Genomic DNA, 26,434 nt, shown 5'->3' on the forward strand with positions numbered 1-26,434 from the left:
TTCCGCTGGAGTTTGTTGGGGGGGGGGGGTGGGCAGCATTGTAAGGTCCTTTCTGTCCTGAGATCTGGCAGCATTGCTTTTTAAAATGTCCAGTTTTTCCACAATTATAACGTTTTCCCATTTTAGGGTTTGACCCTTGGCTTCTTTTAGGTTTGTCAACTGCTAAATTAGCCATTGCTTGCACTAACACTGCAGAGCGATGAAGCTCAGTTCCTACATCCTGACAAGCTCTTGAGAAAACTTCCCAAGTGTTTTGTACACCTCACCAGTGCCAGTGCACGTTTGCATTCTCAAAAGCTAGAGTTAAGGTTAGCATTTCTGCAGCCAAGGTATGAGGAATCTGATGCTTCACTGCCTCTTGTAATCTTGCAAGAAATTGCGCATAGGGTTCCTGTGACCCTTGCATGATATGTAAAAAGGATTGTACTGGGACTCCCTCTTCAGGAATTGTGGCCCAGGCTCATTTAGCGGCCTGTGCACACTGTTGATAAGCAGCGTCTGGGCATGCCATTTGACGTTCCAGGTCTGAGTAAGGGCCATTACCTAACAGCATATCCTCTGTAATGTCTCCTTGTTCAGCAACACAGTTCTGTCTAGCCTGCTTTGCACACATTTTTTGCCAATTTAAATTCCATGTCAGATATGCACTCACAGACAAGCAAATTTGCACCAAGTGTTTCACATCAAAGGGCAAAAGATGCATAGCACCACAGATTCTAGCAATCCTAAGGTGAATGGGCTTTGTACGCCATTATTTAGCACACTCACTTTTAATTCCTTTAACAACTTAAACTGTAGTGTGTGTTCATGAATAACCTGCTGTGGATTATTTGGATCAGGCCTTACAGAAATAGGAAAAGCGCAAAGTCCTAAGGGCTCTCCAGCTATGGCAGCAGAGTGTAAAATTCTTTGTATTGGGGTTTGTATTTCTGCTACCGAAGGAGGTGGTACAGATGTTTCTGCAATTGGAGGAAGTGGTATAGGCCAATTTTTATCCTCCCTCTCCTGTTTTTTATTTTCAATTGGAGCCGTGGGTGGGACAACAGATTCTTTCAGATTTTTAGACTCAGCATGCTGTCCAGCAGAATAATGAGATAATGGCAGAAGTACAGTACGAACTAAACTCCAAGTGGAGAAAACAGAAGAATCAACTTTAAGACCTTTTGGATGAGCCTGTTTTAATCCTTCTCCTGCTCTGTCCCAATTTTCCACATCAAGAGTGCCTGCCTGTGGAAACCATGGGTTATGTGTAATAACATTTTGTGGCTTCTGCAGGAGGTCTGCGAATTAACCTGAGCTCTAGACTGTCTCAGCAGAACTTTAAGCAACTGCACATAATGTTTTTCTTTAATAGACAAATTCTTTCCCTTGTTACCCTGATTCAGAAAACTTCCCGTTCCCAGTACTTCTTTAAAGCACTGCTCCCATTACCTCTTTAGGGCACCGACCTTATATCCACTGCTGGCAGACTCGTCCCGGCGTCCCCGTTTGCCTTGTCAAATTCAGTTCCTCTGCTCCAGCAGAGCTTCATTCACATCTTCGAAGTCCCTGTTCTGGGGCGCCACTATGCTGCTGACCTATTGGACTGAACAAAGGGGGGCAAACACGGGAATAAGACAAGAGACAAAAGAGTATATTTGGAAGAAGGGGTTGGGGGTACCTTGCCTCTAGTGGACAAGGGTTCTGAGCTTTACACAGCCCTCTGTATTTATTAGGCAAAGTGATAGCGAGAAACGGGGATTGGGGGGTGATTTTCAGGTAATTGTCCAACAATAGGCGCTAATTTTCTCAGTAGATAACTTCAAGGAGCCCGGCGCTGGGGAGTAATGTCCCTCAGCAAACCTTTTGGTGGCAGGGCAGTGTGAGTTTGCCCACGTCCTGCATTCATGATGAACTGTTCTTTGATCGTATAGCTTCTGTAGGGACCAGCCCCACAGGGTCGGTGGGTCTCTCCCCGTGTGCGGCGACGAGAGAGTGTAGAAATAAAGCCACAAGACAGAGATAAAAGAAAAGGCAGCTGGGCCCAGGGGACCACTACCACCAATGCGCGGAGACCAGTAGTGGCCCCGAATATCTGGCTTCGCTATTATTTATTGTATACAAAGCAAAAGGGGCAGGATAAAGAATGTGAGTCTTCTCCAATGATAGGTAAGGTCACGTGGGTCATGTGTCCACTGGACAGGGGGCCCTTCCCTGCCTGGCAGCCGAGGCAGACAGAGAGAGAAGACAAAGAGAAAGACAGCTTACGCCATTATTTCTACATATCAGAGACTTTTAGTACTTTCACTAATTTACTACTGCTATCTAGAAAGCAGAGCCAGGTGTACAGGATGGAACATGAAGGTGGACTAAGAGCTGAAGCACAGCATCACAGGGAGACGGTTAGGCCTCCGGATAACTGCGGGAAAGCCTGACTGGTGTCAGGCCCTCCACAAGAGGTGGAGGAGCAGAGTCTTCTCTAAACTCCCCCGGGGAAAAGGTGACTGCCTTTCCCGGTCTGCTAAGTAGTGGGTGTTGTTCCTTGACACCTTTTGCTACCGCTAAACCATGGTCCGCCTGGCAACGGGCATCTTCCCAGATGCTGGTGTCACCGCTAGACCAAGGAGCCCTCTGGTGGCCCTGTCCAGGCATAACAGAAGGCTCACACTCTTGTCTTCTGGTCACACCTCACTATGTCCCCTCAGCTCCTATCTCTGTATGGCCTGGTTTTTCCTAGGTTATGATTATAGAGCAGGGATTATTATAATATTGGGATAAAGAGTAATTACTACCAACTAATGATTAATGGTATTCATATATAATTATATCTAAGATCGATATCTGGTATGACTATTCTTGTTTTATATTTTATTACACTGGAACAGCTCGTGTCCTCGGTCTCTTGCCTCGACGCCTGGGTGGCTTGCCGCCCACAGCCTCCAGCAGAATGCTGAGTTGGTCACATCCCACAGGCCTTCGGCTCCCTGCAATTGTATACCTTAAATTTCTGTATCACTAAGATGCCAATGTTTTAACGAAAAAGAAAATAGATTATAAAATTCAGTATCACCTATTTGTCTCAACTACAAGTACAGTGAGTATTATTAAACAACAATGACAATATAGTAACGAAAACAGAACTTGTAGATTTGCCCAAATTAACTCTCTTTCTCCAAATTTGAGGTGTATGGCAAGTTGAATGTTTGTTCTTTCAGCAATTGTTAGTTACATTATCAGCTTAACACTTTCAAACAGTGCAGGAGGCATTTCTCCGTTCACATAGACTTAAGTACATATATACTGAGCTGCAAATAGTTTGCCTTCCATGTTTGGTCTCTAAGCACTAAATAGGTAGACTTCAAATCAGTCTATGTGGCCCAGTGGCCCTCTCTTCAGAGGTATCAGTAATGCATTTGGCAAATGTCTTGAAACATGAATTGTAAATTGACATAGGTACAACCTTGATAATAAGAGTCCCAAATACGTAGTTTTTAAAATATTAACATTAGGGGGGAAAATTATAATGATCATCAGCCCTATTTCCTGAAAATTCAGTTGAGGTAACCTCTGCAAGTCACAGCTCCACATTTACATACAGTTCTGACCCTCTTTTTGGCTGGGCTGTGGTCAGTAGAATCTGAAGACATATCTCCAGAACCTTTCATTTGATAATCAAAAGTCAGCTCTTCTCCAGCATTTTTGGTTCTCGTGGAAAACATTGCTATTCAGGGAAGATGAGTATTGTTGTAGGAGTTATTAAGAAATTATTTTAGGCAGATAGAGAGGAAAAGGGGTCCTTGGGAAGTCTTCATTTTTTAAAGCATCTCCGGAAAAGTTTCTTGTAAAACCCCAGCTCTTAGAGCCAGGCTGTGAACCCGACTCCTCCCAAAGTTGGTTCAGCCTACGCCCAGTGATTGGCAAGGACAGCTTGTGAGCTGGAAACAAAATGAAGTTGTTTGGGTCGGATCTCTTTCACTGTCTCAGTCACAATTTTGCAATGACAGTTTCTAAAGCTACCTATCGCTCCTTTGAAAATACCTTATACACTGGCGGTTAAGTCATAACCTAATTAAGGCTCATTGGTTTCACCTGTGAGGTTACTCTTTGTAAAGTTCAAAAGCCAAAAATCTTAACTGCTTGGTGTGGCTGAAGTCAAGTAACAAGGGATTTAAAAAGATTTTCTTAAAGAGGGCTCAGCTTAATTAAAAGTGAATATTCAAGTTTTAGGTATATTTAAAAGGCCTTTATGTTTTTCTTTTCTTGGATCTTGTTTTCTGGAAAAAGGTTCTTCTCAGTCAGCTGAATTATTTTTCTCCATTTTTTTTGTCTTGCCACTCTTAATGCATGCATGAAAGGCCCTGAGATAACTTCTGGTAGCATGGGACTCCTTGGGGAAAATAGAGGAGGTGCCACAGACCCTGTTTTGGGGAAAAACCTGTTTTCCTCCTGAAACCCCAGGAATTAAAGGCAAATAGTTCCCTCTCATAATCAAAGGCTCTGTTCTGTTTTGCATTGTGTTATCTGATGGTTTTGAGTTTTGCGGTATCAGAAATTACTCCGCATTGTAAGAGAGCTTTGGTGTATAATAACTAGATAAAAAATACACTGTAGGCTGGGCGCGGTGGCTCACGCTTGTAATCCCAGCACTTTGGGAGGCCGAGGCGGGCGGCTCACGAGGTCAGGAGATCGAGACCACGGTGAAACCCCGTCTCTACTAAAAAATACAAAAAATTAGCCGGGCGTGGTGTCGGGCACCTGTAGTCCCAGCTCCTCGGAGAGGCTGAGGCAGGAGAATGGCGTGAACCCAGGAGGCGGAGCTTGCAGTGAGCCAAGATTGCGCCATTGCACTCCAGCCTGGGCGACAGAGCGAGACTCTGTCTCAAAAAAAAAAAAAAAAAAAAAACACTGTAAGGGATGGCTAATAATAGTTATAAATCAGAAAAGCATGCTCTTGGCCACCTGAAAAATAAGGAAACATCCCCACCCCACACTGGGAGATGAGACTCCCATCAGGGATGGGCTAATTACAAAATAAGCCAGTTGGCTTTGGGTTGCCTTGCAATGAAATGCATGGTAGAAGCACCACACTGTCTTCTCCCATAGTATCTATATGGTCTTTTCATAAATTAAGCATTGAAATAAAAGCATAGCAAGGAGGTCTTAAAACACTACTCTGCCTTTTAGTAAAATGATTATAAAAAGTTTGTAGAAATTTCACTTCATGATCAAGTTGGTTAGGATTAGATGGAATGATCTATAAGGTTTTATTTAAACAAATTAGGGTTAACATTAACAAACTAATACAAGGGTAAAATTTGGCTTTAAACAGGATTTCCATGTCATACTAAAGGCTAATAAAAGGTTTTTGACTTTTAAGTCATCATTTTGGCAAAATAATTTATGGCAATCTGGGAATTGTCCTTCCTAATGTCTGGCTTTTTGGATGGTTCGTAGGGCCCCTGAAACATTTAAAAAAGAGATAAACAGGATTATTTGACATGTTTAGTCACATGAGATTGCCAAAATGATGTCCAATCTTCTTTAAGTTATATTTTGGTGAATAATACTAAAATCTGTTCAAAAATTATATGGGATTTCTAAAATTCTAATGTCTAAGTATATGCTATCAGTCATAATTAAAAGTAAAGTTATTGTAGACCATGGATATGCACAAACTTGTCGGTCATGTTTTTAATTGTAACTACCCAGGAAATGTTGCCATTCACAGACAATTGTCTTGTTTTGTTCCTTCTCAAAAGATGGTTTGTAATCAAGCTATATTAAGAACTTTAACAGGTGTTCTCAAATGCAGGTTTTTAATAGCTTTACAGATTTGTAACATTGGAATAGAGAAAGAACATAGAAAACTTTTAAAGAACTGACATGTTCACAAATATCAAGCAAAACAAGAGTTAACTAAATGAGTTGCACTCAGAAAGTTAAAGCAAGCCTTTTATCTTTTGCTTGGAATACTGCTGACCCTTGTTTTGTTTTTCAGAGTCAAGGAGAAACTTATTTTAAACTATTTATGGCCTTTAATAATTGAGTAAGGTATATTCCTATGAACAAAATTTAGAGCATGTTTATTTCTCTGCCTGGTTCCTCTGGGATTTGGAAACTATCTGTGAGTACTCTTAACTTATGGCATTATAGTTGTTTGCATCAGTGCAATAAGAATCCATTTTTCTTTGTCAGCAGGACACAATTGGAAAAACTGGTTATTTTACCAAGGCTTTAACTGAAAGGGTGTGTTTCTCTTTAAGGAATCAAGCTTGACATGCAAAGCCAATAAAAGCCCCTTGGGGAGAACTGGCCTCATAACTTGTCTACACAGTCCCTGCACAGGGTTCCTAACCTGTGTTCAGTAAAGAATGTCACTTTCTAACAGGTCTGGAAGCTCCGAGTTTATCTTGGGACCTCAAGAGGAGAGGATCACCCAGTTCACAGGTATTTGAGGATACAAACGCATTGCTGGGCTCAGCTTTAAAAGTCTTATCTGAAATTCCTTGTGAAACAGAGTTTCATCAAAGCCAATCCAAAAGGCCTATGTAGAAATAACCATTCTTGCTGCACTTTATGCAAATAATCAGGCCAAATATAAGACTACAGTTTATTCACAATTTGTTTTTATCAAAAATGAGGACTAGAGAGAAAAATGGTGCTCCAAAGCTTATCATACATTTGTCATTAAGTCCTAGTCTCATTAATTGTTTTCAAGCTTTTTGCCTACATTTTAGACTAACCCTGCTTATTCCTGTGAATCAAGTAGTGATCTCCTGCAGCTTGGAAGAAAAAATAAGGGATGGGTAATGTAAAAATCTGGATCAATATACTGGTTCTGGGCAATTATCCTGCAAATTCTGCCTGGTAATAAAAGTGAGTAGGGTGCCCATAACCCGGAAGTTTCTTTGTTTAGGAAAATTAAAACAAGGAACTTCATAGACCCCCCAAAGGGGAATTCTACATCTTGACAAGTAAAATTTTAGATGGAAATTATCTACCACACCACACTTATGGAAATTGCTATACTCACTCTATTATTTGCAAAAGGGTTATACACAGTAGTACCTTCTAACTGAAATATTAAACAGGGAGTTTCCATCGCTGTAGTATTTTGCTTAATTATTATCCTTATAGCAGGGATAATAGTTACTAACAAAAAGGAAGCATGAAAGTTTTACTATCACTGAGTCTGGTAGGACTTTTTATTGGGTTTAGTGATGCAGTTTTAAATGAAACATGCTGCTTTTGGATTAATACCTCTAGTAAAGGAAAATTTACAGGTACTTAAAAATCAAATCAAAATTATTGACAGGCTCAGGAAAAATGCCAGCTTCAGCCCTGAATGGCTACAAACCCTCTTTACTAAATTCCAGTCTTCTTTATGGAATTGGTTAACACCTTTATTAAGCCCTCTCTTGCTTATATGTCTTGTATTGATATTTGGACTCTGTATACACAATACTATAACTCGAACTGTTTCTTCTCGCCTAGAAGCAATCAAACTCCAAATGGTGCTGTAAACTGAACCACACATGGACAGGCCATTCTTCCGAGGACCCTTAGATCGATCCCAGGGGGAGCCCTAGCTGCTGTTCCCCATTCAACGCCCCTTTTCAGCAGGAAGTAGCCAGAAGGAGTCGCCGCCCAAAATCCCCTAACAGCAGTTAGTGTGGCATCTCCACAGGGAGTAATGTTGTAGGAGTTACTAAGAAATTATTTTAGGCAGATAGAGAGGAAAAGGGGTCCTAGGGAAGTTTTCATTTTTTAAAGCATCTCTGGAAAAGTTTCTTGTAAAGCCCGGGCTCTTAGAGCCAGGCTGCCAACCTTTGATATGCAAATGCAAGCCATTAGAAACTGGGTCCACCCAGGCCAGGTGTGGTGGCTCACGCCTGTAATCCCAACACTTCGGGAGGCCTAGGCAGGTGGATCACCTGAGGTCAGGAGTTCAAGACCAGCCTGGCCAACATAGTGAAACCCCACCTCTACTAAAAATACAAAAAACTAGCCGGGTGTGCTGGCGCGTGTCTGTAATCCCAGCTACTCGGGAGGCTGAGGCAGGAGAACCGCTTGAACCCAGGAGGTGGAGGTTGCAGTGAGCTGAGATCGCACCACTGCACTCCAGCCTGGGCGACAGCAAGACTCTGTCAAAAAAAAAAAAAAAAAAAAAACTAGCCAGGTGTAGTCCCAGCTACTTGGGAGGCTGAGATGGGAGGATCACCCTCGACTGGGGAAGTTGAGGCTGCAGTGAGCTGAAATCGCACCACTGCACTCCAGCCTGGGTGACAGACTGAGACCCTGTCAAATAAATAATGTATGTATGTATATATGTATGTGTGTATGTTAACCTCATCCTAAAACATCCTCACAGAACATCCAGAATAATGTTTGACCAAATATCTGGGCACCAATGGCACATTCAAGTTGACACATAAAATTAACCCTCACAATACCATACTATACAACTTTTGGAGTGAAGCTGGAATGTCATCGCATTTCCAAGACTAACTCAGTGTCCACAAATGATGCTTAAGTCATGAGGATCATCTCAGATTTGGATTTGGATGCCTGACAAGCCCTCACTCTTCAGCCTAACTGTCTGATTTGCATGGAAAATTATCAAGAGAAGCAACAATGCCAAGCAGACTATTCCAGGTCAAAATAGTCAAATTAATAATTCATAAATTATTGTATGTTTTGAAGGTATCACAAAGTTAAAGAAAAGTTGCAAGAACAGTACAGATAACTTTTTTCCTGAACCATTTGAGAGTAGGTTGCAGACCTGGTGCCCCATCATTTCTGAATATTTTAGTGTGCATTTTCTACAAACGACATTTTCCAGCATAACCACAATGCACCCATCAATGTCATGAAATTAATGTTGGTACATTACTACCACCTAGTCCTCAGACCCTATTCAAATCACATCAGTTATCATAATTCTTATAATTTATAGCAAAATGATCCAAACTAGGAGCATGCATTGCATTTTTATGAATTTTTAAAACAATTAAGTCTGTGTAGTGAGTGAAGCCACAGTGATAGGAAGATATAAAGGCTTTGCATCTAGAATTTGTTCTGAAAACCCTGAGAGTCAAGTAGTACATTATTTCATTTACTGTTTTACACAGAGAAGCTCTCATTTTTAAGAGTTTGCCTTTCTGATTTCCACCGTAAATGATAGTATCAGTATCATACTCAGAATCTAATTACATACAAGGCACTAACCTCTCACCTGCTTTCAGCTTTGTGTAAAGACAAGGGATCAAAACATCCCTCTCTGCTATTTCATACTTAAGTGTGGGAGCTGATCCAAAGGAAGAATAGTTTCAAAAGTTTGTGAGCAAAAAAATTTAAAAGGTGAAGATTTTTTCCTTGAATGATTCTCACCTGGCAGATCTATGGAAAGATTAGCTGACTCTTTGGATCCCTGAATATAGTTAATAGAAATTTGGAAGGACCATGTCAAAATTAACTAATGTGAACTGACAAAGATTTGGGGTTCAAAGCAAAAATTAAACTTTGGAAAAGTGAGCAAGTACTTAATCAGAAACAAAAAAAAAAAGGAAAAGTTAGGTGAAAATGGTTTCCAGGTGTTGTTGCTCTTACAGTTTGAATCATAAAGAAAAGTTATTAAAAGTCTGCTGTAACAAACCATCATAGACTGGGTGACTTATAAAGAACAAAAATGTATTTCTCACAGTTCCAGAGGCTGGGAAGTCTAAGATCAAGGCATCAGCAGATTCAGTGTCTGGTGAGGGCCCACTTTCTGGCTCACAGATGGCACCTTCTCACTGTCTCCCCACGTGATGGGGCAAGGGGTCTCTCTTGGTACTCTTTTATTAAGGGCACTAATCCCATCCATGACCTATTCACCTCCCAAAGGCCCTACCTGCAGATACCATCGTATGGGGGATTTGATTTCAGCCTGTGAATTTGGGGGAAGAGGGACAAACATTCGTTTTGTAGCAAAAGGAGTAGAGTAACATCTGCCAGTAACTGGAGGAAAGAATTGTTCTTTTAAAACTATTAAATTGTTCAACAGGATTTAAATGATTTCAGGAATGAAATGGAAATCCTGGTAATGGGTGGAAACACAGGTAAATTCTCCTTTTCCACTTACCACCACCTGTCTGAATAACAATCATTTCTCATTAATAGTCAAGAATTTGAAGAGATCATGAGTAAAAAGTCTTGATCAGAAATTGTGTATAGCTGTTTCCAGCATAAAACCTTACATAAAATGCATGTTCATAGAAGATGCTCAAGTATGTCATGAAAAATACGAAGTTTATTTAAATATTTATACAAATTAAAGACTTACTGTATTCTCTAACAGCGCATATTTTCTTTCTTGTAATAACGATATGAAATAAATACAAAGTAACACGTTTTTACCAAGCCCCCTTCCCATCCTTCTCATCACCCTCAAACTCCCTCCAAATAGAGAAACAGCCAGAGGGATGTCTCCACTGAGACATAGGGAGGCCTTGCACCCAGGCAGTTCAGCAGTTCCTGGGCGGGTGGCCCTTCCCATCTGAGTACCCCTCAATGTGCCTGCTCCTCCTGGGATCCTTTCTGCTCCCTTGGGCCTCTGCTTTTGGTCTGCAATGGTTGGTTATGTAGAGGGATCGGTACTGGGGTTGTCCCAAGCCAGGCTACAGGTTGAGCAGGTAGCCACATAGGCCACATAGCAGGACAGGCCCAGCTGGGGACTCTGATGTCTGCAGGTAGGGGCGGCAGGAAGTAATGGATGCACAAGCGCTGACTTGGCCTGGCCTTAAGCCTTAGTCTAGGGGAAAGGTCTGGCTGTTTACCTGCCTTCCTATTTGGAGCTGATCCCAGGCCCAAACAGGATGCCATCGTGCAAGGGCAGGGAGATGAAGGGAGGCCCTGAGAAGAGAATGAGGCCTGAATGCCAGGTAAAGGGCAGGAAGGGGCTCAATCCCAGCAGCACCTCCTGGTGGTAGTTGGGGAAATAAAATGGCCAGAGAGGAGACTGGCCCTGAAGGCATCTCCAGAGCTTGAGTCCCTCCGTAGCCAACCTGAGCTCCTAAACCCCTCTGGACTAGGTCCCCTTGTCCACTTAACCTGCCTCCTCAAGAAAGATAGGATGGGGCCGGGCACAGTGTGGCTTGCGCCTGTAATCCTAGCACTTTGAGAGGCCGAGGCAGGTGGATCACCTGAGGTCAGGAGTTTGAGACCAGCCTGGCCAACATGGTGAAACCCCGTCTCTACTAAAAATTTAAAAATTAGCTGGGCATGGTGGTGGGCGCCTGTAATCCCAGCTACTTGGGAGGCTGAGGCAGGAGAATCACTTGAACCTGGGAGGCGGAAGTTGCAGTGAGCCAAGATTGTGCCACTGCACTCCAGCCTGGGCAACAGAGTGAGACTCAGTCTCAAAAAGAGAGAGAGAGAGGAAGAGAGGAAAGAAAGGAAAGAGGAAAGAAAAAGAAAGAAGAAAGAGAAGAAAGAAAAGAAATAGAAGAAAGAAAAAGAAATAGAAGAAAGAAAAGAAAAAGAAGAAAGAAAAAAGAAAGAAAAGAAATAGAAGAAAGAAAAAGAAATAGAAGAAAGAAAAGAAAAAGAGAAGAAAGAAAAAAGGAAGAAAAGAAAAAGAGAAGAAAGAAAGAGGAAAGAAAGAAAAGAGAAGAAGAAGAGGGAGGGAGGGAGGGAGGACCTTCTGGCAGGTGCCCTGGGGGAAGGGGGATGGTGCTGGAGCATGATGTGGTGGTGGGGGCGGGTGGGTCTCTTCACCTCAGAGGACTGGGTGACCAACACTGCCTTGAAGCTGCCGTCTTTCTGGAGGCCACCACAGTCTGCGGGGGTCGCAAGTCAGGGTACCCCCAGTGACCCTGGCCCTATAAAGTATAAAGCCTTGCATTTCTCCACCTGATCTCCCTCCCATCTTACTTCCAGTGCCCCAGCCGTTCCCAGCAGGACAAGCTGGGCCCTGCTGTCTGGTTTCTAGGCCTTAGCTATTGCTGAGGTGGATTCTCCTCCCTCTCACAACCTGAGAAACCCCTACTCATCTCTCCAGACAGTTCATCACCACCTTCTCTGGGGTCTTCCCTCACCTTCCTTCAGACACAGAAAAGTGAAAATATTAGCTATGAAAAATATATAGTTGAAAGAAAGAACACAATAGATGGGGCAAATAGGAGGTTGACCACAGATAAAGAATGAATAAGTGAATTGGAAGATCAGATTGAGGACCTCTCCCAGAAAGCAGCAGGAAAGAATAAAAATATAGAAAACAATAATTTAAAAAACAAGAGAAATGGAGAAGTGTCAGCATTTTGATAATAGCCTTAGAGTATAATCATAAACAAATAAATACAAGAAAATATTTGAAGAATGGAGGTAAATATCCCAGGAATAAAATTTGCTGAATACAAAATCAGCTTATGAAATTCTACTGTATTTCTATATAAAAACAAATACAGCTGGAAAACAAAAAATTAAATTATTTAAATAGCATTAAAAAATCACTTACCTAGAAATCCCAGGAATAAATCTAACAGACGATATGTAAATCCTTTCTGGAGAAAACTATAGCATTTGCAAAAGAGAGATTAAAGAAGATGACCAATGCCGGGCATGGCGGCTCACTCCTGTAATCCCAGCAATTTGGGAGGCCGAGGCGGGAGGATCACCTGAGGTCAGGAGTTCGAGACCAGCCTGGCCAACATGGTGAAACCCCATCTCTACTAAAAATACAAAAATTAGCTGGGCGTGGTGGTGTGCACCTATAATCCTGGCCACTCGGGAGGCTGAGAGAAAAGAATCACTTGAATCCGGGAGGCAGAGGTCGCAGTGAGCCACGATCGAGCCATTGCATTCCATCCTGGGCGACGAGTGAAACTTCATCTCAAAAAAAGAAAAAAAAGATCACCCTGGGGCAACATGGCAAAGCCCTGTCTCTGCAAAAAATACAAAAATTAGCCAGGTATGGTGGTGCACGCCTGTAGTCCCAACTACTTGGGAAGCTGTGGCAGGAGGATCACTTGAGCCTGGGAGGCGGCGGTTGTAGTGAGCTAAGATCGCACTATTGCACTCTAACCTAGGTGACAGAGTAAGACACTGTCTCGAAAAAAAAAAAAAAAGAAAAGAAAAAAAAAAGGGTAAATAATGCCTGTAATCCCAGCACTTTGGGAGGCCAATGCGGGAGGATCACTTGAGCCCAGGAGTTGAACATTAGCCTGGGCAACATAGTGAGACCTTGTCTCTACAAAAAATTTTTTTTAATTAGCCTGGTGTGGTGTCACGCACCTATAGTCCCAGCTACTTGGGAGGCTGAGGTGGGATCACTTGAGCCTGGGAGGTCAAGGCTGCAGTGAGACATGATCATGCCACTGCACTCCAGCCTGGGTGACAGAGTGAGACTCTGTCTCAAAAAAAAAAGATGTAAATAAATGGAGTGAGATACCATATTCACATGCATAAGCTGCTGAACTCAGTATTACATGAATGCCAGTTCTCCCCAAGTAGATCTACAGATTCAATGTGATTCCAATTAAACCCTGATGGGTGGGTTGGTTGGTTTGTTTCTTTTGGTGGAACTTGACTGATTCTAAAATGTATATATTAATAGAAATGAAAAAGGTTAAGAATAGCCATGACTCCTGAAGAAGAACTATGATGGAGGACTTGATCGCTCCGATGTTAAGGGTTTTTTTAAAAAAATAAAGCTATCGTAATTAAGAGTGTAGTACTGGCAGCCGGGCACAGTGGCTCACGCCTGTAATCCCAGCACTTTAGGAGGCCAAGGCGGGAGGATCACCTGAGGTCAGGAGTTTGAGACCAGCCTGGCAAACATGGTGAAACTCCGACTCTATTAATCCGACTCTACTAAAAATACAAAAATTAGCCAGGTGTGATGGCAGGTGCCTGTAATCCCAGCTACTTGGGAGGCTGAGGCAGGACAATTGCTTGAACCTGGGAGGCGGAGGTTGCAGTGAGCTGAGATTGTGCCACTGCACTCCAGCCTGGGTGACAGAGCAAGACTCCGTCAAAAAAAAAAGAAAAAAGAGCCGGGCGCGGTGGCTCAAGCCTGTAATCCCAGCACTTTGGGAGGCCGAGGCCGGCGGATCACGAGGTCAGGAGATCGAGACCATCCTGGCTAACACAGTGAAACCCTGTCTCTACTAAAAATACAAAAAATTAGCCGGGCGTGTTGGCGGGCGCCTGTAGTCCCAGCTACTCGGGAAGCTGAGGCAGGAGAATGGCGTGAACCCGGGAGGCAGAGCTTGCAGTGAGCCGAGATCGCGCCACTGCACTCCAGCCTGGGGGACAGAGAAAGACTCCGTCTCAAAAAAAAAAAAAGAAAAAGAAAAGAAGGATGAATCCATGAATATTCGCATACTTGATTTATCAAAAATGTGTCTCTGTAGAGCCATGGGAGCAGGGCAGTCTTTTCAACAGATGGTGCTGGGACAATTGGGTGCCCAGTTAAAAAAAAAAAAAAAAAAAAAAAAAAAAAAAAAAACTAAAGCTAAATTGGGTATTTACGTCACATTATATATTTTTAAAAACTCAAATAATTCCCAGGTAGATTATAGACCTAAGTGTGAAAAGCAAAGAAAGTAACAAATGGAGTATATTCTTGATATTAGAATAGTAAAATATTTCTTTTTTAAAAAATAGAGATGGGGGGTCTTGCTACATTGCCCAGGCTGGTCTCAAACTCTGGCCTCAAGTGATCCTCCCACCTTGGCCTCTCAAAGTCCTGGGATTACAAGCATGAGCCACCGTGCTGGGCCTGGGATGGTAAAAGATTTCTTAAACAAGACACCAAAAGTACAAACCATGAAAAGAAAGGACTGATAAAATTGACTCCATCAAAAATAATAACTTCTTCACCCAGAGACACCATAAACAGTACAAAGGAAAACCACAAAATGGGAAAATATGTTTGCATCACTTAAAATCAGATTCCATATCCAGATTGTAAGATGAAGTTCTACAATTGAACAAGAGAAAGATAGATAACCAATAGAAAAATATGCGAAAGAGTTGAACAGTTTTACAAGAGAGTACTTGAATGGCCAGTAAAAAATATGAAAAGGTAGGCCTGGTGTGCTGGCTCATGCCTGCAATCCCAGCAACTTGGGAAGCCCAGGTGGGAGGATCAGTTGAGACCAGGAGTTGAAGACCAGCTTGGGCAACATAGTGAGACCATCTCTACAAATTTTTTTTTTTAATATCCAGGCATGATGGTGGCATGCCTGTAGTCCCAGTGCTTAGGAGCCTGAGGCAGGAGAACTGCTTGAGCCCAGCCCTGTAGTTCAAGGCTGCAGTGAGCTATGATCATGCCACTGCACTCCAGCCTGGGCAACAGAGCGAGACCCTGTCTCTAAAAAGAAAAAAATATTAAAGGTGCTCAACTTCATTAATTATCAGGAAAATGCCTATTTAACACACATGAGATACCATTTTACAATCCTCAGCTTGGCAAAAATTTAAAATTGACTGTTCCAAGGGTTGGGAAATATGTGGAATAATAGGACCTCTCATACTCTGCTGGTTGGAATATACATTAGTAAAACTACTTCAGAAAAGTTTGACAGTAGCTAGAAAAGTTAAAGATGTGTATACCTTTTGTCCCGATAAGTCATACACCCTACAGAAATGTATGCTTAGGGCCAGGTGCGGTGGCTCATGCTTGTAATCCCAGCACTTTGGGAGGCCGAGGCAGGCAAATCACCTCAGGTCAGGAGTTCAAGACCAGCCTGCTCAACATGGTGAAACCCCATCTCTACTAAAAATACAAAAATTAGCTGCGTGTGGTGGTGCACACCTGTAGTCCCAGCTACTCGGGAGACTGAGGCAGGAGAATGGCTTGAACCTGGGAGGTGGAGGTTGCAGTGAGCTGAGATCACACCACTGCACTCCAGCCTGGGCGACAGAGCGATTCTGTCTTAAAACAAAACAAAACAAAAAGTCTGCTTATGTATACCAGGAAATATGTACAAAAATGTTCTTGCAGCATTATTTATACAGTTAAATATCAGAATGTTCCAAATGCCTTTCAAAAGTAGAGTTGACAGACTATGGTAGATTCATAAAATGAAATACTGTTGCCGAACACCAGGGGTTCGGCCTAGGTCTGGTTGCTTGCTGCACAGAAAGCCAATCACTGGGATGAATATTGCCAGGGAAGAACGGCTTTAATGCCAGTAACGTCAGCCAGGTGATGGGAGACCAGTCTCAAATCCATCTCTCCAACTGACTAAAGTTAGGGGTTTATATAGTAGGGAAGGAACATAAAACAAGAATTAGGGAGGAGTAAGGAAGAGGAGTTGGTCAACAGGCAGCAGGTGGTTGGATGAGGGGTCTTGTGTCTCACCATAACCATATGCAGGAAAACAGAAATTCGGGAGGTATAAAGAAGAGGAGTTTGTCAACAAGCAGCAGGCTTGTCTCATTGTCTGGATGTGGTGATACGGGAGATTTCAGTTCCTCGATTCTCTCTGGGAGGCCTGATGGTTGGTTTCCTGAGAAAGGAACTCAGATAAAAACAAATATAAGTTTCTCAATTTTCAGTTTAGTGCAAAAACTGGGTTGATTTCAGTACTATACAGGCAAGAAGATAAAGCACAGCTATATGTTAAAACGTGGATCAATCTTAAAAGCATAATGTTGAATGAAAGAAACCAAACACGAAAGAATACATACTGTATGACTATGATGTTAATAAAAACAGGCAAAACTAAACTACACAAATAGGAAATCATGCTTAAGTGGTAAAATGTTAAAGAAAAGTAAGGAAGTGGTGACCATAAAAGTCCATGTTTGGATCCTGAATCAAACAATCTAACTATTAAAAGATATATTTTGGTCGGGTGTGGTGGTTCACACCTGTAATCCCAGCACTTTGGGAGGCCAAGATGGAAGGATCACTTGAGGCTGGAAGTTAGAGACCAGACTGGGCAACATAGCAAAACTCTACAAAAAAAATTCAAATTAGGTGCACGTGGTTTCTCAAGTCACCCACTTGGCCCTCTTCCAAGTTATACTTTCCTTCTTTTCTTTCCTTTCCTTACTGTTCTAAAGCTTTTAAACAAACTTTCACTCCTGCTTTGAAAAAAATAAAAATTAGCCAGGTGTGGTGGTGTATGCCTGTAGGCCCAGCTACTCAGGAGGCTGAAGCTGGAGGATCACTGGAGCCCAGAAGTTTGAGGTTACAGTTTGAGCTATGATTGTGCTGCACTCCATACTGGGTGACAGAACAAGACCCTGCATTTAAAAAAATTTTTTTTATTTGTAAATAATTTTTCTTTTTTTTAATAATTTTTCAAAATATGTTTTTAGTTAAATTGGGAACATCTGAATATAATGACATTCATTTGACTATGATGACAGTAAGGAATGATTGTGAATTGTGTTAGGTGTACTAATGGTTTTGTAATTACATAAGGAAATGTCTCCGTGTCATGTTTCACAATTTTAAAAGGCAAATAAAACAGGAAACAATTTTTGTATGAATGCCCTCTAATTGTAACAGGAATGATCTTTCAGGTAAATAATGTCCTTGCACCTGTGAAACTTCTATCGATAGACACTAAGAAACAACAGATACCTGTTTGGAGTAATAATCAGTTATATCATTTGATTTAAACTGACTCGGCTTAATGTTTAATAAGTAAATTGTTAAATGTTTGAGAAGGAAACAGGTCTACTTGTACACGTCCTTCTGGTCTGTTCTAATGTACTCTTTGCTTTGGCTTGGAACAAAATGTTTGAAGAAAAAAACCCTTTATTTTCAGGGTCTCACTCTGTCACCAAGGCTGGAGTACAGTGGCGTGATCACAGCTCACTGCAGTCTCCACCTCACGGGCTCAAGCAATCCTCCCACCTCAGCCTCCAAAGTAGCTGCGACTATAGGTGCACGCTACTCTGCTCAGCCAATATTTTATTTTTTGTTGAGACAGGGTCTCACTATGTTGCCCATGCTGGTCTTGAACTCCTGGGCTCAAGCGATTCTCCTGCCTCAGCCTCCCAAAGTGTTGGGATTATAGGCCTAAGCCACCATGCCTCACCAGAAAAGAACTTTATTCTTGCTATTTCAGTGCATTTTTTAAATGCCTGAAATGTGTTCAATATGTTCTGTATCTTAGAACCTCTGCAACTCAATGTTTCCTGCTTTCAAAGCAAAGTATGGAGAACATTTGCCTGTATTGGACATGAGGGTATATGTGTATATATGGGTGTTTTAAAGTACACACATGACTGGCCTTTTCATTCTTTGTCTCTATGTGATGCTGTATTTGAGAAGCTATACCTTGTTTTAGTCTAATAATAGGTAGAATATTTTGACCATTTATGAACAACAATAAATACATATTGCTGAGATAATTAAGAAAAAACTTTTTAAAGGCAAGATCATGGTTGTAAACTTTTAGTTCAAGGCATGGTTAGACACTGGGGAGCTTCTTTCACTGCCCTCAGAAAAGAAATCTCCTTTACACCCTTCAAAAAATTAACTCAAAGTGGATCATACACCTAAATGTAAAATGCAAAGCTATAAAACCCCTAGAAGATAACATAGGAGAACATGTAAGTGCCCTTGGGTGTGGCAATAACTTTTAGGTACAACGCCAAAGGCATGATCCATGAAAGAAATGATAAGCTGGACTTCATGCAGATTAAAAACTTCTGCTCTGCAAAAGATACTGTCGCCCAGGCACGATGGCTCACGCCTGTAATCCCGACACTTTGGGTGGCTGAGGTGAGTGGATCACCTGAGGTCAGGAGTTTGAGACCAGCCTGGCCAACATGGTGAAACCCCATCTCTACTAAAAACACAAAAATTAAATCCGGGGGTGGTGGCTCACGCCTGTAATCCCAGCACTTTGTGAGGCTGAGGCGGGTGGATCACCCGAGGTCAGGAGTTCAAGACCAGCCTGGCCAACATGGTGAAACCTCGTCTCTAACAAAATACAAAAATTAGCCAGGCATGGTGGCAGGTGCCTATAGTCCCATCTACTTGGGAGGCTGAGGCAAGAGAATCACTTTAATCTGGGAGGCGGAGGTTGCAGTGAGCCAGGATCGCGCCATTGCACTCCAGCCTGGGTGACAAGAACAAAACTCCGTCTCAAAAAAAAAAAAAAAAAATTCAAAAATTAGCTGGGCGTGGTGATGGGCACCTAATCTCAGCTACTTGGGAGGCTGAGGCAGGAGAATGGCTTGAACCAGGGAGGCAGAGGTCGCAGTGAGCCGAGATCGTGCCATTGCACTCCAGCCTAGGTGACAGAGTGAGACTCCCTCTCCAAAAAAAAAAAAAAGACACGGTCAAGAGAATGAGAAAACAAACTATAGACTGGTATAAAGTATTTGCAAAAGACATATCTGATAAAGGATCTTTAAGACACATAAATAACTCTTAAAACTCAACAATAAGAAAAGGAACATCCCGATTTAAAAACAGGCAAAAGAAGCCTGGCATGGTGGCACATGCATGTAGTCCCAGCTACTTGGGAGGCTGAGGCAGGAGGATCATTTGACTGAGGAGTTTGAGATGAGCCTGGGCAGCACAGCAATACCCCAACTCATAGAAAGAAAAAGGGCAGAAGACCTGAACAGACACCTCACCAAAAAAGATATACAGATGGCAAATAAGCATGTTAAAAGATGCTCCACATCATATGTCGTTAGGGTTTGCAAATTAATACACGGAGATACCACCACATACCTATTAGTATGGCCAAAATCCAGGACACCGACAATACCAAATGCTGATGAGGATGTGGAGCAACAGGAACTCTCATTCATTGCTGGTGGGAATGCAAAATGGTTCAGCCACTTTGGAAGACAGTTTGGTAGGTTCTTACAAAACTAAACATATTCTTACCTTACCATTCAGCAATCACACTCTTTTGTATTTGCCCAAGTGATTTGAAAACTTACAACTACATAAAAACCTGCAATGGATATTTATAGCCGATTTATTCACAACTGCCCAAACTTGGAAGAAACCAAAATGCCCTTCAGTAAGTAAATGGATAAAATGTGGTACATCCAGACAACAGAATGTTATTCAGCAATAAAGATAAATGAGCTATCAAGCCACCAAGAGTCATGGAAGAATCTTAAATGCATATTAATAAGCGAAAGAAGGCAATCTGAAAAGGCTATATACTATATGATTCCTAAATAACATTCTGGAATAGGTAAAACTATGGAGACAGTAAAAAAAAATTAGAGGTTGCTAGGAGTTATGGGAGGGAAGTATGAATAGGTGGAACACAGAGGATTTTTAGGGCAATGAAACTACTCTGTATGATACTATAATGGTGGATACATGTCATTATACATTTGTCAAAACCCATAGAGTGTACAGCACCAAGAGTGAACCTTAATGTAAGCTATGTACTTGACCAATTATGTGCCAATGTATTGACTATAACGAATGTACCACTCTGCTGGGGATGTTGATAGTGGGGGAAGCTGTGCCTGTGTAGGAGCAGGGGGTATATGGGATACATACTTTCCACTCAATTTTGCTGTGGACCTAAAACTGCTCAAAGAAATAGAGTCTCACTCTGTCACCCAGGCTTAAGGGCAGTGACGTGATTTCAGCTCACTGCAACCTCTGCCTCCCCGGTTCAAGCGATTCTCTTGCCTCAGCCACCCAAGTAGCTGGAATTACCACCACCACACCCGGCTAATTTTTTTTTTTTTTTTTTTGAGATGGAGTCTCGCTGTCGCCCAGGCTGAAGTGCAGTGGTGTGATCTCAGCTCGCTGCAGGCTCCGTCCCCCGGGGGTTCACCCCATTCTCCTGCTTCAGCCTCCCGATTAGCTGGGACTACAGGCGCCCACCACCTCGCCCAGCTAATTTTTTGTATTTTTAGTAGAGATGGGGTTTCACCATGTTAGCCAGGATGGTCTCGATCTCCTGACCTTGTGATCCGCCCGCCTCAGAAATTTTTGTATTTTTAGTAGAGGAGGGATTTCACCATGTGGGCCAGACTGGTGTTGAACTCCTGGCCTCAAGTGATCCACCTGCCTCGGCCTTCCAAAGTGCTGGGATTAGAGGTGTGAGCCACTGCGCCTAGCCTATATATATATGTATATATACGTATATATATATATACATATATATATGTATCTACATACGTATATATATGTATCTACATATGTATATATATGTATACATATATTTTTTTTTAAGTAATCTTTTTCTCTCTTCCAGGCACAGGACTGATGTAGCCTGAAATCAGACATAAAACCAAATCCTGCAGGTTGCTGAATTACAACGCAGGTTGAATTCATAGGATCTCCAGGTCTCGTATGCAAAAACATGGCTACTGATTAGGGAACAATGGGACCTTGAGAATAGGAATAGGAACATCAGGATTGATTTCGATAGATCTGAGCACCCTAAACCCCAACCCTCACTGAGTTTCCCTTGACAGCAGAAGCAGCCCTTCTTCCCCAGTCTGTGGGGCTGGTCCTGCCTGACTTGGGGACCCTCTCACTGTTAGGCTAATCTTTTCAAGATCCACCCGTATCATCTCTTGCTGCCTCCAGACCCATTACTGAATTCAGATTCCTGTATGTCCCAGGAAGTAAAGTCAAACCTATGAGGAGAAAACACACACACACACAAATGATAAGATGTAGCTAATTTATACTGGCAGAAACCTCCATAATATGGGTGACAGAGTGAGACCATGTCTCAAAAAAAAAAAAAAAAAAAGAAAAGAAAAAAGAAACCTCCATAATATGTGAGAACTGATTCTATGGATGGTAGATCAGGGAAAAAGAAGTGTAATTTTTGATTGGGCCAAACTTTTTTTTTTTTTTGAGACGGAGTCTCGCTCTGTCTCCCAGGCTGGAGTGCAGTGGAGCGATCTCAGCTCACTGCAAGCTCCGCCTCCTGGGTTCACGCCATTCTCCTGCCTCAGCCTCCCGAGTAGCTGGGACTACAGGTGCCCACCACTACGCCTGGCTAATTTTTTGTATTTTTAGCAGAGACAGGGTTTCACTGTGTTAGCCAGGATGGTCTCGATCTCCTGACCTCATGATTAGCCCGCCTCGGCCTCCCAAAATGCTGGGATTACAGGCATGAGCCACCCTTTTTTTTGTTTTGTTTTGTTTTGTTTTGAGACGGAGTCTCGCTCTGTCGCCCAGGCTGGAGTGCAGTGGCACGATCTCGGCTCACTGCAAGCTCCGCCTCGCGAGTTCACGCCATTCTCCTGCCTCAGCCTCTCCGAGGAGCTGGGACTACAGGCACCCGCCACCACGCCCGGCTAATTTTTTTTTGTATTTTTAGTAGAGACGGAGTTTCACCGTGGTCTCGATCTCCTGACCTCGTGATCTGTCCGCCTCGGCCTCCCAAAGTGCTGGGATTACAAGCGTGAGCCACCGCGCCCGGCCCTTTTTTTTTTTTTTTTTGATACGGAGTTTCACTCTTGTTGCCCAGGCTGGAGTGCAATGGCTTGATCTCGGCTTACCACAACCTCTGCCTCCCGGTTTCAAGTGATTCTCCTGCCTCGGCCTCCGAAGTAGCTGGGATTACAGGCATCCACCACCAGGCCTGACTAATTTTGTATTTTTAGTAGAGACAGGTTTCTCCATGTTGGTCAGGCTGGTCTCGAACTCCCAACCTCAGGTGATCCGCCCGCCTTAGCCTCCCAAAGTGCTGGGATTACAGGTGTGAGCCACTGTGCCTGGCTGGGCCAAACTTTTTCATTGTGGTAAACTATATATAACATAAAAATTTCTGGAAGGGCGTGGTGGCTCATGCCTGTAATCCTAGCACTTTGGGAGGCCGAGGGGGGTAGATCACCTGAGGTCAGGAGTTCGAGACCAGCCCAGCCAACATGGTGAAAACCCGTCTCTACTAAAAATACAAAAATTAGCCAGGCGTGATGGTGGGCACCTGTAATCCCAGCTACTCAGGAGGCTGTGAGGCAAGAGAATTGCTTGGACCCAGGAGGTAGAGGTTGCAGTGAGCCGAGATCACAGCACTGCACTTCAGCCCGGGTGATAGAGTTGAGACTCCACCTCAAGAAAACAAAACAAAACAAAAATCCACTTTAACCATTTTTGAGTGTACAATTAGACGGCATTGATTACATTCACAATGTTGGGTAACCATCACTACTACAGTATCTAGTGCCAAAACTCTTTCATCACCCCAAACAGAAACTCTATACCCATTAAGCAATCATTTCCCTATTACCTGCAGCCTCTGGTAATCTCTAACCTACTTTCTGTCTCTATGAATTTGCCTAGTCCAGATAATTTCATTTAAGTGGAATCATACAATATTTGTCCTTTTGTGTCTGGATTATTTCACTTAGAATAATATTTTCTTTGAGACAGGGTCTCACTCTGTCATCCAGGCTGGGGTGCAGTGAGCAATCACGGCTCACTGCAGCTTCAACCTCCCCAGCTGGGCTCAGGTGATCCTCCCACCTCAGCCTCCTGAGTAGGTGGGACTACAGGTGTGAGCCACCACACCCAGCTAGAATAATTGTTTCAAGGTTCATCCATGTTGTAGCATGTGCCCAACCTTTATTCCTTTTATGGCTGAATAATATTCCAGTATTTGTATATACTGCATTTTGTTTATACAGTTATCTGTTGATGGACACTTGGGTTGTTTTTACCTTTTGGCTATTAATAATGATGCAAAGAACGCTGGTTCAGAAATATCTGTTTTGACTCCTTGTTTTCAGTTCTTTTGGCTATATTCTTAGGAGTGGAATTGCTGGGTCATATGATAATTCTCTGTACCAGGACTCCAATTTCTCCCCATCCTCTCCAATACTTATTATTTTCTGATTATTATTATTATTATAGCCATACTAATGGGTATGAAGTGGTAACTGATCTGCATTTCCCTAATAACTAATGATGTTGAGCATCTTTTCATGTGCTTCTTGGCCATTTTTATATCTTGGGAGAAATATCTATTCAAGTCCTTTGCCCATTTTTTTTTCTTCCTAATCACAAAGACATGATCCTGTGCCTTTTTTTTTTTTTTTTTTTTTTTTTTTTTTTTTTTTTTGAGACAGTCTTGCTCTGTTGCCCAGGCTGGAATGCAGTGGCGTGATCTCAGCTCACTGCAGCTGCCACCTCCCAGGTTCAAGTGATTCTCCTGCCTCAGCCTCCCAAGTAGCTGGGATTACAGGCACATGCCACCACGCCCAGCTAATTTTTGTATTTTTAGTAGAGATGGGTTTCACCATGTTGGCCAGGCTGGCCTTGAATTCCTGACCTCAGGTGATCCACCCACCTCGGCTTCTCAGAGTGCTGGGATTACAGGCGTAAGCCACCGCGCCTGGCCTCCTTTGCCCATTTTTAAATTGAATTGCTTGTCTTTTTGTTGTTGAGTTGTAGGAGTTGTTTGTTTGTACATTCTGCATAGTAAATCCTTATCAGATATATGATTGCAAATATGTTATCTTATTCTGTAGGCTGTCTTTTCGCTTTCTTGATGTCCTTTGATGCACAAAATTTTCAATTCTGATGAAGTCCAATTTATCTGTTTTTTTCTGTTGTTGCTCATGCTTGTAGTGTCACACCTAAGACTGTTGCCACATCCAAGGTCATGAACATTAACTCCTATGTTTTCCTCCAGTTTTATGGTTTTAGGACTTAAATTTAGGTCATTAGTCCATTTTGAGTTAATGGTATATGGTGTGAAGTGGGCATCCAACTTCATACTTTTTCATGTGAAAATCCAGTTGTCCCAGCACCATCTGTTGAAGAGACTAATCTCTCCCCTCATTGAATGGACTCGGCACTCTTGTAAAAAAATCAATTGGTGGCTGAGCACAGTGGCTCACATCTGTAATCCCAACATTTTTGGGAGACTGAGGTGGGAGGACTGCTTGAGCCCAGGAGTTTGAGGCCAGTCTGGGCAAGAGTGAGACCCTGTCTCTACAAAAAAAAAAAAAAATTAGCTGGGTGTAGTGGCACATGCCTTTTAAATCCCACCTACTTGGGATGCTGAGGTAGGAGGATCATTTGAGCCCAGGAGTTTGAGGCTGCAGTGAGCCAAGATTATGCCACCGCACTCCAGCCTGGGCAACAGAGCAGGACTGTGTCTTGAAAAAAAAAAAAAATCAATTGGCCATTTGACTTTGTTCTTTTTTTTCTAAGATTGTTCTGGCTATTCATGGCCCCTTGTAATTCCATATGAATTTGAGGATCAGCTTTTTCATTTTTTTTTTTTTTTTGAGACAGAGTCTCACTCTGTCACCCAGGCTGGAGTGCAGTGGCGCGATCTCAGCTCACTGCAACCTCCACCTCCCAGGTTCAAGCAATTCTCCTGCCTCAGCCTCCCGAGTAGCTGGGATTACAGGCATGGATTACCATGCCCGGATAATTTTTTAAAGTTATTTTTAGTAGATATGGGGTTTCACCATGTTGGCCAGGCTAGCCTCGAACTCCTGACCTCGTGATCCGCCCGCCTCAGCCTCCCAAAGTGCTGGGATTATAGGCATGAGCAACCACACCGAGCTAGCTTTTTCATTTCTGCAAAAAGGCTGTTGGAATTTTCATAAGGACTGTGTTGAATCTGTAGATCACTTTGGCCAGTATCAACATCTTATCAGTATTAAGTCTTCCAATCTATGAATATGAGATGCCTTTCCATTTCTTTAGATCTTTAATTTCTTTCATCAATGTTTCATGGTTTTCAATGTACAAGTCTTTCTCCTCCTTGATTAAATTTATTCCTAGATATTTTATTCTTTTAGATGCTATTGTAAATTGAATTGTTTTCTTAACTTCATTTTGGATTGCTCATTGCTAGTGTACAAAAGCACAACTGCTTTTTATGTGTTGATCTTGCACCTTGCAACTTTGCTGAATTTATTAGCTCTATGCCTTTTTTATTTTTTTAAGAGAAATGAGGTCTCATTCTGTCACCTAGGCTGGAGTGCAGTGGCATGATCATAGCTCACTACAGCCTCAAACTCCTGGACTCAAGGGAGCCTCCTTCCTTAGCCTCCCGTGTAGCTGGGAGTACAGACACACATCACCATGCCCAGCTAATTTTTAAAATTTTTTTGTAGAGATGGGGTCTTGCTATGTTGCCTAAGCTGGTCTCAAACTCCTGGCTTCAAGCAGTCCTCCCACCTCAGCCTCCCAAAGTGCTGGGATTATAAGTGTTGGCTACCACAGCCAGCCTGAAATGCCTTTTCTGCATCAAGTGAGATGATCATGTGTTTCTTTTCCTTTGTTCTGTTAATGGATGTTATTACTTTGATCGATTTTCTTATATTGAACCATTCTTGCATTCCTAAGATAAATCCCACTTGGCCAAGACGTATCCTACTTTTAATATGCTGTTGGATTTAGTTTGCTAGTATTTTGTTGGGGATTTTGCATCTATATTCATAAAGGATATTTGTCTGTAATTTTATTTTCTTGTGATGTCTTTATCTGGTTTGGGTAGGGCCAAACTTTTCAGTATGGGTACACTCATTAGCAATC

General features: G+C 42.4%; 1 protein-coding gene across 10 annotated transcripts in view; it reads left to right on the forward strand.

Annotated features, from left to right (window-relative positions):
* KANTR (KANTR integral membrane protein) overlaps nucleotides 1–10,376 on the forward strand; it is a 75,836-nt gene extending 65,460 nt beyond the window's left edge. For 4 of the 10 annotated variants that reach the window (XR_010119652.1, XR_010119649.1, XR_010119651.1 and 1 more), the window contains 2 exons: nucleotides 6,368–6,426; nucleotides 7,474–10,376. Coding sequence is in view for 1 of the 10 variants with exons in the window: in XM_063634831.1 (XP_063490901.1) it covers nucleotides 6,368–6,426; nucleotides 7,474–7,545 (131 nt within the window). In the remaining 9 variants the exon portion in view is untranslated. Of the gene's footprint in view, nucleotides 1–6,367 lie in introns of all 10 variants that reach the window. The other 6 variants (XR_010119645.1, XR_010119647.1, XR_010119646.1 and 3 more) reach the window with 2 other exon arrangements.
* The last annotated feature ends 16,058 nt before the right edge of the window (nucleotides 10,377–26,434 follow it).

Source organism: Symphalangus syndactylus, chromosome X, assembly GCF_028878055.3.
Source record: "Symphalangus syndactylus isolate Jambi chromosome X, NHGRI_mSymSyn1-v2.1_pri, whole genome shotgun sequence".
NCBI classification, from domain to species: Eukaryota; Metazoa; Chordata; class Mammalia; order Primates; family Hylobatidae; genus Symphalangus; species Symphalangus syndactylus.